The sequence below is a fragment of the Lagopus leucura genome, unplaced genomic scaffold (assembly GCF_019238085.1).
Source record: "Lagopus leucura isolate 7727_CA_CO unplaced genomic scaffold, USGS_WTPT01 Super-Scaffold_73, whole genome shotgun sequence".
In the NCBI taxonomy this organism is placed as follows: Eukaryota; Metazoa; Chordata; class Aves; order Galliformes; family Phasianidae; genus Lagopus; species Lagopus leucura.
In genome coordinates, this window is record NW_024962252.1 from 95,484,464 (window position 1) to 95,499,425 (window position 14,962).

General features: G+C 48.8%; 1 protein-coding gene across 1 annotated transcript; it reads right to left on the reverse strand.

The window, feature by feature from the left end:
- Positions 1-197: 197 nt before the first annotated feature.
- On the reverse strand, positions 198-13,178 carry RAB1A (RAB1A, member RAS oncogene family). Its single transcript, XM_042891272.1, has 6 exons — positions 13,074-13,178; positions 6,864-6,936; positions 5,095-5,190; positions 3,651-3,746; positions 2,517-2,648; positions 198-2,264 (listed from the first exon to the last, which is right to left on the reverse strand). The coding sequence occupies exons 1-6, from the start codon at positions 13,094-13,096 to the stop codon at positions 2,067-2,069; spliced, it is 618 nt and encodes a 205-aa protein (XP_042747206.1). The 5' UTR covers positions 13,097-13,178; the 3' UTR covers positions 198-2,066.
- Positions 13,179-14,962: the final 1,784 nt, after the last annotated feature.

Consider the following 14,962-nt stretch of genomic DNA (forward strand, 5'->3'; position numbering starts at 1 on the left):
GGCCACCATTGGCAGGTTCTGAGCACAAAGCAGTGTGCTGGAGCTCACAAGTGAGAGCCCGGTTCAGCAGGGATTGCCTTTAAACCTGCTCTACTCTCCCCCTGCTCCCAGCATCAAACAGTGCCAGCAAATTAAGTCGTGACTTAGGAAAAAAAAACAAAACAACAAAAAACACCAAACAACTGGTGTAGGCCAAGTTGGTTTTGCAATGCTTTTATTACTGTATATATTAACATTGTTTTGGATATTATGTAGCAGGCATCTCAACATTTAAGTTCATTTGTGCAGTTCTCTGAAGGGAAGATGTTTTGCCCTCAGTACACCTTCTGGGTCGCTTCCTGATCTGAGCAGCACTCACTGCTCCCATGGCTCCTGCCCTCAAGGAGGAGCCAGTCACATTATAATGAATTATACCAACAAGCACATCTCTAATAGAAAGCACATCACTTTATTGTGAAGGTCTCAAGTGGAAGAGTTCAACTTAACCATGACAATACTTTATGTATTACAATTGCCTGTTGATTGATGCAACTATGTTGAAGAAAGCTGTTAGCCAAAGTCCCCCCCCAAAACAAAAAGATCAGAGGATATTTGCACCAATTTTAGTTTATACCTCACAACATACCTAGGCTATATTCTTACTACCACAAGGTGTATTTACTACTAGGGGAATGTTACATGGTCTTTCAAACATGAGACTATTTACAGAATAGGCTGAACGTTTGAGTTTAGATAAAGCTGAACAATTTTACATGTATAGGAAGTGTTATAGGCTAGCTTTCCTGTGGCTTTTAGCTAGACATCAGGCACTAATGACTTGATTAGCTCTGTACAACAAATCACACGCTGCCCAAACCTCACTGCTGCTGGTTGGTTCCACGCTGGGTGCAATAGAGCCTACCGGAGCAACAGCCTGGCGTGGGGCTGCCCTGTCCCCACCGCATCCTTCTGGTGCCTCTACACATAACAGAAGAGAAACTAAGCTGTTGCACGAAGAAGAGTATTAATTAAAAGAGGATGGAATTAACAGTATATAGAAAAGACGTAATATACTGGTAGAAAGTCATACCACCTCAAGGTCACGCTGAAGTCACTCACGTTAGGGCAGTACCGCTCCTCTCCCCTCACACCAAGCGGACAGATGCCCTACGTGGAGTCCTTGAGAAATAAATTAAGATCTGAGACTAAGCTGGGGAACTGCAGTACATTCAGAGTGCACGACGCCTCCGCCAGCACCGGGGTGTTCCTGGGCCTGGTGTGTGCCTCCAGCACTGCCAGAGCTCAGGCTTTTGGGGCACAGCACAATGTTTGTCGCAGGGAAGGAAGGTCTCTGCTCTACTACAAGGTCTGAGAGCCATGGCTGCACAAAGATATGTTTTGTGCACAATGCAAGCCTCGTTTCCCCTTTAGCCAATACAAATTAAGACAATATTTATCACCATACAGTTTGATATTACTTCCAATAAGTACAATATTTATTAAACATTTCTTCAGTTTTGTTACATATTGTGCAACAAATTACAATATTCTGCAGCCACAAATTATATGCAGAGAGTATGAAGAAACTATTAATCAGAGATAGTGTGATCTTTCCATTTATAATTCTACAAGAAGGAACTAGCAAATCAGATCTTACATATATCTTACTAAATTTTATGCATGGAAACCGACAGACACTGTTGTGCTGTTTGATACAAAATGGCTGAACTTCATCTTCAGAAGACTAAACCTGACATCTAAACATGCCAATAGAAACATCAAAACAAAAATACATCCTAACCAACCACAGGAAACAGTCTGGTATCAGGAAAAGCAACAAGGATTACACGTTTATAAACCAGCACACAAAGGTTTAAAACAGTTCTGAAAATGAAGTTAGCTGTCTTGAGTCAAGGGAATAAAAAAAGTCAGTATTGACCATTTACAATCTCTGACCTTTGTGGAGACGGTAAGAATCTGTTGTAGTGCAGCTACATACAGTACAATTCAGGCAATTTTTTTTTTTTTTTTCACTTGGGTTCAGATTGCAAATTCATTGTTGTGAGACAAAAGGGGGGAGGCAAGTTTTAGCAGCAACCTCCACTAGACTGCTTGACTGGAGTGCTCTGAATTTTAACATTGGACTTCTCTGCACCACCAGCTGTCGCTCCAGGACCCATTCGTTTTTTAATCTCAGCAGCCATGGTCATGAAAGACTGTTCTACATTTGTGGCGTTCTTTGCACTGGTTTCCAAAAATGGAATTCCAAGAGAATCTGCAAATTCCTGCAAATGGAGAAACAGCAAACAGTGAGCTCACATACAGATTCATACCTCACCTTGCTTCCCAGTGCAGCTCCATACGAGCTGCAAGTTACCAGACCACGAGCCCACTCCCAAGCCCCAGCCCGCTGTGCACCTAAGTTAGCTGCACACAGTGCACACTGCCACCTGGGCACCAAGGTGCTCCTCTGCCCTACTCAGCTGCATCTGCGACCCAGAGCAGCGCTCAGCCATGCAAGGATATCACCAACATACCTTTGCTGTTGTATAGTCTACTACTTTCTTTGTGGTCAGATCACACTTGTTCCCCACCAACAACTTGTTGACGTTTTCACTGGCATAACGGTCTATCTCCTGCAGCCACTGTTTTACATTATTGAAAGACTCCTAGGAGACAAGAGAACTGTAAGCAAGACCCCTCACCATGACAGAGGTCAGCACTACTTGGTAATGACTGGAAAAAGATGAAGAATAGCGTACTTATCAGCGTGCTTCACAACCACAAGGGACAGAACTATAATGCTGCTGTATTTATCCACAACACAGCACTCCCCTGATTATCTCAGGATAAGGAAGTCAACACAGGATCTAGAAACTCTAGAATTCATTGCTCCAAGCCCTGTACAATCACTCTTCCTCCCTTGCTGCATTTCCCCCTCCACCCCTTTGTATTTCCCTCCCGAGTGGCCAACATACACCATCAGGGACTCCTCCTCCTCTTCCTGTAGCAGAGAGAAAAGGCACACAGCTGAAAGCAGAACCAGCCCAGGTATTAAGAGCACCAGCTATGAGGTGCAAGCCACCTCGTTGTAGAGATGATGGAGTCTTTGACTCCAGAAATACAGAACTGCCACTCAGGTTAGTACTGAGCCCAACTGCTCCTTTTCTATCAGCTCAGGAAACTCGACGCCTCCAAAGAGCCCTTCAGGCAGCACAACAGCACCAGTAATCTTCAGAGATGCACAGAAAACACTGGCTCAGTTGTACACTGCACACACACTGACATTTCTTTCAAATTCCAGTCTTCATTGCAGACCAAAGTTCAAGTACATTCAGAATATCAGTAACTCAGACTTTCTGCTGCCAAAGGCAGGCTGAGAAATATTCACACAGAACAGTCAGTTACCTGCCCAGCAGATCTTAGCTTAAGCCTAGGATACCACAGCTTTATAGCCACGTATCCCAAAGCTCCTTTTATTTCTGTGTTAAGCCCCAAAGCAGACACATATGATAAACATTAACAGTCAGAAGAACATGCCACTTGTATGCTTAAGAAATGCCAAGTTGTTGAAATCCTGTGCAGTGCAAAAAGCATCAGATTGCATTTATTTACATACCAGCCTAGTGCAGTCCACGTGGGAAAACACCAGGCACAGACTCACCCCTTACCTGATCTGTAACATCATACACAACTATGATGCCATGAGCTCCTCTATAGTAACTGGAAGTGATAGTTCGAAACCTCTCCTGCCCCGCTGTGTCCCACTGCAAGACAAACAGGACCAGTTACTGCAGTGTAGTGTTACACAGCCTTGTGGAAATGCAGCTTGGCTGATCGGCCATCCAGCTGCAGGCATAGCCAAGTCACAACTACACAGAAACAAACAGGACTCAAGATAATCAATGCTTTAACTGTGAAGTACTTCAGTAGGTGCTTTTCCAGAACTGCCCGTTCATTTGGCTTTTGGACAAGTGCACTAAAGTTATCTCAATGAAAAATAACATTTCACATCCTTTGGACCTCAATGGAAACTACAGTGCAGTGGTGAGAAGAACAAACACATGAGCCAGAGCTTTAAAACCTGTTAAGATCAGACAGGTGTGGGCATCTTTTAACATCACCAAACCCTCCGGCTTTGTTGGTACAGGAGCTGCAAAGGTAACCTCTGTTAAGGAAGGCTATACGGTTCCTGACTTCCTCCCCTGCCAGGGCAGGAGCAGCTCTCACCCAAACACCGCTGTTCCCTGGGCCACATCATGAGCAGGGCTAAGCACGTATTAAAAATAGCCAGACTCAGAGACAGATGTCAGTACTGACAGCATTCCTGGCTCTGGAGGTCTGCAGGCTCTGCCACAGAGGTTTCCGGCTGTGTACCGGACTGCTGCTCCACAACACAGCCTGAAATCCCTGAGTCACTGCCTGCCCATCCTGAGTGCCTCTGCTGGAGCTGGAAGCAATGGCTGGCAGGGATTGTGTGACCTTGCACAGATATTCATTACACAAGTCACCGTTTCGGAGCGCTTCAAGATCAGAGGAAAAAGCTGCCAAGCCTCTTCCCCTGCTTCTTCTAAGGGAAAGGCCAAACAACCAGAGAGCAGTCAGTGCTAAGATGGGCAAGCCAGCTAACAAGCATTTGTGTTACTTCCTCCTTTCAGATGCACGAAAGCACACTTCCAGCACTGAACAGTACAGACAGCTGTTAACAGCTGCTGCAGAAATTGGGCATCCAGGGCAGCAGTGTGATGCCCTTGCACAAATCCCTGCCAACTACTGCAGAATGAGCCCAGTTTTGATGAGAACACACGAGCACAGGATCCTACCCCCCTCAGCTCACAGCCCACCGTGCCTTGTAACACTTCAGCCTTCTTTGCTTCCCAGAGGAAGAAAAAAAACAAACACAGCAACAGGTCATTTCCCCCTTTGGGCCAGCAGGCTTCATCAGCATCCTTCTTTAGAAACAGGCAATGAGAAGTCTTGTTACAATTGCCTATCCTCCTGGTACAGGGAAGAAACCATTTTATCATTAAAATATAATCAAATATAAGTACTGGTAATCATGAAGGCAACCATGCTTTAACAGACTGATGTAGCTAGGAGTTCAGAAATACTTACTATCTGAAGCTTGATTGTTTTCCCATCTAGTTCTATAGTTCTGATTTTGAAGTCCACACCAATTGTGCTGATGTAACTTTCTGTGTACGTGTCATCCTAGGAAAGAGTGAACAGAAGTCAAGCCAGCTGCCCTTCTGCAGTCACCTACTTAATTATGCAACAGACAAACACCATGCACACAAAGCTACTTAGTCCTCCAGCAAAAAGCAGTCTGACCATCCATTACAAAGTCCAACGGTTACCTGCACCACTTCAATCAATATTTACACTTCAGAAACGTAGCAGAAGTTGAAAGCATGGCATAAAACAAGATTTATGTGCCACAACTAGTCAGTAAAATTCATTTTGAAAACCAGTACATTAAGTCCTCATGAACCATAGCTTAAAAGACAGCTTTTCGAGTTGGCAAACTGAGGAGCTATTTTGAATAACCATGATGGTCATTAAAATGCCTCAAATTTTTATCTTCCTTGGAGGTTCCTTTACCTATGACACAGCAGCTATCTCCAAGAAGGTAAAGGCTTTGCCTCAGTCACACTCCACATCTGAATTTCAGATCCTTTGGTTGCTAAGGCAGTTTAGAATTACAGCTTGGGCTCCTGTGTTGAAGTCCCCTGCTGCACAGTCTGAGTAAACACAGGAAGCCAATGGCAGCACTGGTTTAAGAGCACACACAGCTGCTCTGAGCCCCCAGCTGCCCTTAGGGAGCACAGGAACCTTGGGCTCACTGCTATGTTCTAGAGATCGTGAGCCTACTGGCATAAAGGAGCTTACAGCCCTGAAGTACCAGCAGGATGGAACTTTGGGTAAAATATGCCACAAAGGGCTTCACATAACCAGCAGCTGGCACGAAAGCAGGGGATTTCTTTGGGTTGTGAATGGAAAACACCTCAGATAATACATCTGCCTGAAGAAGCAGAAAGTAGAAATAAAGCATTAAACCTTTCAGAATGTGACATTTATGTCCTTAACATTTCAACGCTCAGGCAGGTGTGTTCAAAAGCCTGTTGCTGCTTAACCTACAGCAGGAGCACATGTAAGAGAATGCTGTAATAATTCCTTGTGTCAAGCAAAATAAAAGCTTTGTAGAAAGTCACATTTTCACAGGAAGAAGCTACTTAGTTACAGAAATATCAGGTGACACAAACTTGAGCTGGTTATCAAAAAGAAAAGTTGACAATTCATGTGAAGACAAAATGTATTCAGAAGCATCTGCAAGAAAAACAGGCTAGACTGATCTGGGAGTATGGCTCCAGCCCTGGTGTCACTTCCAATCCACTGCCTCCAGCTCCAAGAGCAGAGCAGGTTACAGCAGGTGCTCACTCTGCTTTTCACATTACCCTGTCCTCCTAAAGCAGCGCCACACATCCTGATAGTTTCCACACACGTGATGCTGCTGGTGCACAGCAGACCACCACTTCATGCAGGTAGCATGCAGCACAGCAGGCTCCTCCCAGAGCAGATGTCTGGGCAGGAACTGCCACCATTATCTGCAATAGTATCAAAACCTAGCATTAGGATATTCTCCCTCAAGTGAAAGAGTGACAATCAAACTTAACTGCACAGCCTCAACATCTGTCCTTATAGCTTGAGGATACATCAGCTAGAAACAAGTGCAGAAGACAGGAGAACTTTGGAATGCTTTGATTATGGCTAGGTATTAGACAGACATCAGTCCTTTCAAGCAGTTCTTACAGCAGATAAATTCTTCTTAAGTATCCAGCAGGTTTTGTTTTGCTTTCCCATAAAGATTAAGCACAGTCACTTACTGCAAACCTAAGTAGAAGGCAAGATTTCCCAACACCGGAGTCTCCAATCAGAAGTAGCTTGAATAAATAGTCACTGCAAGAAGAAAAAACAGCACTTAATGAAAAGAGCCATTGACACAGCCAAGTTCATTAAAGCAATATATTATATCTGACTGAGTAAAATTAATTCACTGCTAGAGAACAGGCACCTACAACTCCAAACTCCTTTACCCAGTTTAGACGCTTTCACAAGTCGCTCAATTTGCTTTGTAAGGGAAGTGTGAGGTGCATGTTCTGAACACAGCACTTTTGGATAGAAGCATTTCTTCCTAGGAAGTTCCACTGAGGACACTGGCCTATCAGCAAGGCAAGACAGCCCTGCTTCAGCCCTTTGTGGTCTAGCTAAAGCTGAAACCACACTTCCCAGTTAAGTGCAAGCCTTGCTCTTTGGTTGAGCAACTGCAGCAACAGATGGCAGAAGTAATAGTTCTGGTGGCCAGCATGCTTTCTTCACATCATTTTTAAGTCAAAGGCCCAACACCACTTGTAACTCCATGAACAGCTGGCTAAAAGCAAACCAAACCAATGGAATACACAGTGTTAATAGCTTGTACACCTAAATTAAGTTTAACAGCCTGCTAGCAGAAAATGAACACTTGCCTTCTGCTGCAGACTTCACAGCAGAACGGCCACGTACTCTATTGGTCTTCCAGAACAGAAGGAGAATGAAAGCCATCGCTAAATGGGAATGTATTCATGCTCAGGTGTGACATCCACACATCTGTGCTCAGGAAGGTGGTGGTGTGATGAGGACCACCACTCGCAGCAAGCAGGTAACCCATGTTAGACTAACTCACCCTAGGCTTGTAGCACTTCAGCCCCATGCTGCCCAGAATGACGTCCTATTCTCATTTAGCCACAAGTTTACAACAGCTACGTGTCTGTGCCATGTAACCAAATGAAGACAAGACTCATCCAAGTGCCTGAAGCCACTTGTCCCTGCCTATTACTCCCCACCACTGCAGCAACTCCAGCTGGCAGCAGCCTGCATGCATCCTCAGCTGGTAGCAAACAAACAGCTGGTGAGCTGTTCTGCTCACATGCCTGGGTGACCTGCCCTTTCGCTGGTCCCAAGCTGAAGGAACTTGGTCAGCTGAGACTTCCACTCACCCTCATAGTGCTTCTGGTTTGTCTCTAACCTTGAGAGAAGAAAATGTAACAACTAATCTTTCAGAAGTGCATGCTTCCTACACATCATAAAGCAAAAAGCACTCAAGGTATTTCAAAAAATCAAAGTCATCTAAAGGATATTTAGCAATTTATGGCGACCAGAACTCACTAAGGTCAAGTCATGTAGTGACATGAAGAAAGACTGTTTTAGTAAAATGACAGTTACTAACCCAAATAGTTCAGGAGAGAGAAGTTTGATTGCACACACACAACCCACTTATCTCAACAGCTTCAAGACAAATGAAGAACTACTGCTTACCAGGGCCACTATTACTACCAGCAGCTCACACTGGTGATCACTGCCAGGACAGCAGTGATAGGCCATTCACAAAGCTGGCCTATCTGTGAGCTGACCCAGCAGCACCCCGTGCCCCCACGCCCTTTGGGACAGCAGCTCCATGTCTTGTGGGCCAACCTGCAAAAGCTGCCACAGCAATGAGGTGGGAGCTGAGGACGCCCTGCTGAGCTCCATCACAAGATGAGCTCTAAGCCTGACAGCGAGCCAGCAGGACTGCACGGGCAGCCTTACAGCTTGGTCAGTGCTCCTCCAGCCACCTCCCACACCCAGGAACTGAGGCAGGAGCTACCCCCCAAGCACCTGCAGACAAGCACTGAAGTCTCTTTACCCCCACCAAGGATTTACTGCCCTGAGAGCAGCAGAGAAGAGTGACATAGGCTGGAGGGTGAGGTGAAGGCATGCAGCTCTCAGACCTGGCCTGTAGTTCAACCTATCCCTCCTTCTCCATGAACACAAACTGAAGCTACAGCTTCCTCAGCTTTCAAGTTTTACAATACATGTTGGTTGTTAACTTGCTGGCAAAGCTTAAGTTCCTTGCAAGACTAAATTATTACTTCTGGAAAGCATTAATACAATTGAAAGTATGGGAGCCTGCAGCACGTTTCTAATCTCCTTAAGAACAGTATCATATGAATATTACCACTGTTCTCACTAAAACACTGCTGCTAATGTTGGGAGAAAAGCATTAACTCCTTAGTGCAGATAAGGCCCCAGTGAGGAGCCTGTCATCAGGAAGATGCAGGTGTCCTCAGCCCCCAGGCACCGTGTGGCCTTCCCTGCCCTCCTCCTGGTGCTCAGGGCAGCCACCAGCCACCTCCACCTTGCTATTAAGTCTTCCATTTTACATGCAGGCACTTACTGTCCAAAAGCTCTCACAGCAGAAAGGCTCTCACAGCTTACCCAGCACTACTGCTAAATTAAAGCAACGGGAATCCAAAAGCCTTAAATACTGCTTTGGACACCTTTACCACTAAGGCCTTCCTGACTTCACTCTATTTCAGAAGCAATCCAGTGCTCACAGCAGCTCCAGCACCGTTCTGGCCCCGGCACAAGGCAATGGCCTTTACCAAGTGGCTCCCACCCCAAAAACGGGCGCTGTGTCACAAGCCTACTTTCACCAGATCAGCATGACTGAAGCTTAGACCTGTGTGAACTCAAGGATAACTGAAAGTAGAACCTTGCTGCTTAGGTTCTCAGAAATGAAGGTCACTGCATGCATAACACCCAACTGCGCACTGCATTTCTGGGTACTTTTAAAACATGAGATGCCTATATACAGACCTCAGGAACCTGATGAACAGTGCTACAGGGGGCGTGATGTTACACTTCTAACAGTTTAAAACCAACAGAAATGAAAACAAACTACAAAGCTTTACTGAAGTCTATTTCCAGACTGAACTCAGCTGATGGAATAAACACCTTCCACTGCTCTCATGTGTCCAAGTCACACAGGTTAATTTTGGTGTTGGCTCTGAAGTGCAACGACCATTTCTGAAGCTACTGAGTTTTGTTTTCCAGGGCTGAGAAGTTTGGTCACTGGCTCTTAGGGCACAGAAAGCCCTAGTGAAGCAGGCTGAGCACAAGCAGTACAGCTACTCCACACCACTTCGAGATGGCATGAATCACACTGATCATTCAGCCATCTCTCATTATATATGTAAGCAGGCATATTTAGCTGCTAAACAGGCATACTTAGGTGCTAAACCCATACCAGACAGCACACTAGAGGAGGATGCACAGCAAGACAGGCAGGTACAGCAAGTACAAGGGAGGCTCTTCCATCCTCCCTGTCAGGAAGAGGACACACTAGATTCCTGCCAAAGAGAAGGGTTGGATAATACTAAGTTCAACTGCCCTTTGCAAAAGAGGAGATCTCCAAAGAGAACTGTCACATCTGAGTGGAGAGTAGCACTACCACAGATTCCCCATGCCACGAGCAGGAAGTTCAGGACAGACGAGGCCAAAGTCGCACAGAATGAGGGATCTGCTTGCCCATGATACTGTTGTTCAGCCAGCTGAAAGTGTCCTTTCTTTTCCTAGTATCAGGAAGGTTTTATCCCAAAACAGACAAGGTAGACATCCATCCCCTACAGGGAACTGCTGGAATCAGCTTTAATCACTGCCGTCAGCTGCAGGGTTACTGCAAACAGACACAGCAGCCTCCAATTTTCCGTCTTTGTTCCACCATCCAAGATTTGCTGAAGAGGAGCATGACTGCCACTGATTACCCTCTGCTTGTGGAAGCAAACAGGATTAGAAGACAATGCTACTCTGCAACACATACTGTGGTTTACAAAGGTTAGAACACGTGACTCCAGATGTCTCCAGTAACCCAAAGCTGTCACTCAGTCATCGTCCACCAAGTTCCACCATACAAGATGAAAATCCCACACAGGTATTTGGTAACACCTCTGAATACTATAAGCAAATGTATTCCACAAACATTTCCTTGTTCCCCTTCCGGCTCCCTAGCATGAAATCCAGACCTGACATAGCACTCAGCAGGATGAGCTCCCAACACTGCTGACCTGCTCACCCTGCGGCGTTCACACCAGCCAGCCTGCTGCACACAGCTTGCACAACAAGTAGGAAGCACCAAACCCGGCAAGACCTTGACACTGAAGTCAAGATGGACACTTTGCTTACTTAAACACCATAGCGGGGGAGGAACACAAAGGAACACAACCCAGCACTGCCCAGACAGATGTTTTGAGAACGTGGCTTCACAGACACCACAGCGACATCTCAGCCAGCCCTCCTTCACTCAGAGGGAGCAGCACGCTCATTAACCCACTAAGCTGTCTTGGAGCACCAAAATTCTAAGGAAGTTCCCAGAAGCATACGATCCCTGCAAGCTCTGACACCATGCTTCTAGTTTCATGACATTTTAAATAAACCAAACGAAGACTGCAAGTCTTTTTCACTAAAAACATTATCTGACCCACTGATGCCTGATGGTGCTCTGGCATGCCAGGGAAGGAGGGTGTGGGGCTGTGGTAAGGAAATGAACATACATTACAGGCAAGGCGCTGCTAGAAAGACAAACAGACACCTGCACCTGTTGCAGATGAACTATAAAGAAGAATGTTCTAGCCCTATCAGTCTTGCTTCTGGCTTAATATTGATCAAAGTATACCACAGGGAAAGAAAATATCTGTCATCTCACTGTACTCTTCCCATCTCTTATCCTCATCCGGCAGAGACGGCCCTGTCAGGAAGTGACACTTTAATATCACAAGTTAATCTTAAACTACAGCCTTTCCTCCTCAACCCGCTTTCAAGAGCTCAACAGCCCTCACCATCAGGAACAAATGTGCTCTGCAGAGAACAAATCTCCCACAAAATGTTCGTTCAACTTCAGAGCAGCATTCAGTACCTCTGTGTAGGAAACCTTCCTCTGTATCAGCTGAGAGCCTTTGCTAAGGCCAGAAAGCTATGGGAAGAACATCCTCCTCTCCCAGCTCCTCACAGCCCAGCCTAGCACTCCGCAGGGAGCCTCTGGATCCAAAGTCTGCTGGCACATAGGATGAACTCAGGTGGGGCCTTGGGAGCTTTCATGGCCATAAAGGCACCCAGCACTTGTTGGTTGCTCATCCACTGGCTGCATCCCGCTGCTGTTTTCATGTTTCCTGAACCTACACTAGCAAGCTCGCTATGTAACCTTGCCAAGATGTAATCTGAGTTGCTGGCCGTACCTCTTGGTTTTCACAAACTATCTCAAACTAGATGATGACTACTTTGCCTTCTGTTTCTGTTCGCTCTTCAGGTGATTTAATGGGCACAGAGTGCTCGCAGTCAGGCTGCCATGTTCCGGGAGCACAAACCATGGCCACACAAGCCAGCACTGTGAGAAAAAGTAAGCTCTGAGACTGAAATTGGTTGAGTGTCATCTGGAGCAGCAATGCCATCCAACGCACGCAGCTCAACACCAGAGCCACTCCAGTTACATCAGAGGGCACAGCAGCTTTGTCATCCCAACCCGGAGCACTGGCAAAGCCAATGTCAGGGAAAGAGCCCTAAAAACACTCTCCAGCACTACAGCAGGTTTCAAAATATTTTTTTAAGCTCTTCCCAAATCTCTCCTCCTGTTCCTCACGTGAAGAACCACGAGTAGAGCGACTGTCCCTGCGGCCCCACGAGGATGGTGGTGGGGGGGGGGGGGCACAGAAATTGCTCTCACCGCCGCCAGGCTGCGGCAGCCCCGGACCCAGGTCGAGCCTCGCTCCCAGCGGAGAGGCGAGGAAGGGGGGTCGCACGGACAGACCGCGAGCTCCGGCAACCCCCCGGAAAGCCGCGCCGCCTTCGGGCTGACGACGACCGTTTCATTACCGAGCCCCGGCGTTGCAAAACCCGCAGAAGCTCGAGGTGTTTTGCAAGAGCCATGTGACACACACATGACTCGCGGCTAAGCGAAGGGCGGACCTCCGCCTGCCGAGCCGCCGGCCCGGATCGGCTTTCACAAAGCGCCGTTCCCCCGCAGCCCTCCGAGGCCCGGCCGCGATCGCACTGCAGCCCCGCCGTTCCGTCCCCAAGCACCGCCCGCCGTGGCGTTCCGCCGCCGCCCTTCGGCCCCGTGGCCGCGCCCCGTCACCCGGCGCCGCGGGAAGGCCGCCTGCAGGAAGGCCCCGCTCCCCACGGCCGTCCCGCTGCGGCCCGCTCGCCCCCGCCCATCCTCTCGCCGCCGTCCCCCGCCCCGCACTCACTATTCGGGGTTCATGCTGGACATGTCCGTGGGGCCCGCGGCCCGAGGGACGGCGAGCGCGCTGTGAGTGGTGGCGGTCGCGGCCTGGCACCTCCCGCCGCCGAGGCGGGCGCTCCGCGGATGCAGGCGTCCAACGGCTCCCGCCTTCTCTCGGCGCTCGGCTCGGCCTGCCCGTCCGCCGGCGCCCTGCCCGCTCCGCGGCCTCCGCGCTCGCTCCTCAGCCCAAAATGGCTGCCGGAGCCCAACCAGGAAACGGGGCGGCGTCTTGCCGAGCGGCGCTTACATGGCCGGGGGGCGGCCACGGGGCACGCCGGGAAAGCGAGTCCGCGCCCCGCCCGCCGCCCCGCGCGGACGGCGGCAGCGCAGGGGGTCGGAAGACTCGCTTTCCCGTCGGCCCCCGCGGCGGCGGCAGCGCATGCGCGCCGGCAGGCCTTTCTTCCCTCGGCCCCGTCGGCGCGGCGCGGCGCGCGGCGCTGCGCATTGGCCACCGAGGAGCCGGCCGGGGTGACGTCGGCGGGCAGACGTGGCAGCCCGGGCGAGCCGGCTGGGCGGGGCCTGGCGGGGCGGGGCAGCGGCCTGCCGAGGCCTGGCTGCCGTTGTGGCGGTGCGGTCGCGGTGCCCATTGGGCCGGTTGGCGATGGAGCGCTATCGCGGTGCTTGCACACGTGTTCCCGCCGAGGCTCTGCCCTTCCTGACCGAGCAGGTCGCTGAGAAGCCGTGCTGGGATGGCGGGCGCTCGGTGCTGCTCAGCCCTGCGCATCCCAGCGGCTCCACATAATCGCCTGGGGAATGTCAGTCCCCGGCGACACGTTATCTGGCATCCCTTGGTTACAAAGGGCACCGTGTAACGCGTTGACCAAAGTTTATTATCCAGGTGGCTCAAAGGAACAGCCCGCAAACAGCCTGTGTGCTGCTGCCTGCGTCCCGTGCCAGCACTCCCGTGGCAGCAGAGCTCAGTGCCCACAGGAGCTGATCATCTTGTTTCCCCACAGTAAGACTGTGATGAGCTGCTCGTGCTCCATGCGGCTCTGCGTTTGTAGCGTGGTTACGTTAATTTCCAGAAAGGAAGTCAACAAAGTGTGCCAACTGAAATGGGAAATGTCGAGCATTGGTTTTAAAAGCTCTGGGTTTCCTTTGCTTGCTTGTGTTGGTTGTCAGACAGCGACCTCCGTGTGGATCGGTCACGTTGCTGTGCATTCTGCTTTTGTGGTGGCCATCATGGAAGGCTCTGCTTCCCTTTCCCTATATGGTGTATGTGTGAAATAATACTCCCCATCTCCCCTTTTTTAATGCACACCACCAGAAATGCAGTGAAACCTTTGAAACTCTCTCTTTTCACCCACTTTTCTCTTACATATCATATTTGAGATGCTCAGTGGGAGGTGACCGGAAGCACAGGAATATCCCAGACAGAACATTGACAGAACATTGTTCTCTGCTGCCACAAGTTGATGTTTGTTCTATTAACGTTTTAACACTTCTACCTTTTTTGTGTGTGAATGTTGAAACAAACAGCTCCAACCACCCCAATGCCTTGTTCTGTTTTTCTGAGGAGTAATGCTGACAGGCCACAGAAAAGAGAGCTCTGCCATACTTGGTGCAGTAGAGAATCGGCAAACTCAGAGCATACACAGGAACAAACCAACTCTGGCTCTAGCAAACTATGAAAGCTGCAGATTAGATTTGCTTCTGAAGTAGGGCACAGGTTGATAAGAATGTGGGATGCTGCTTCATCGCAGAGAAATAATAGCTTCCATGTCTGAGAAAAGCATATTTAATCGGTACAACCGAAGCAGTGGCACAGCAGGCAAGGTAACCTGTCACTGCAGGCTGCCTATCTGCTCTGGGAGGGCAGAACTACATGGTGTCTGTTGGGAGGTGCAGGCTGAG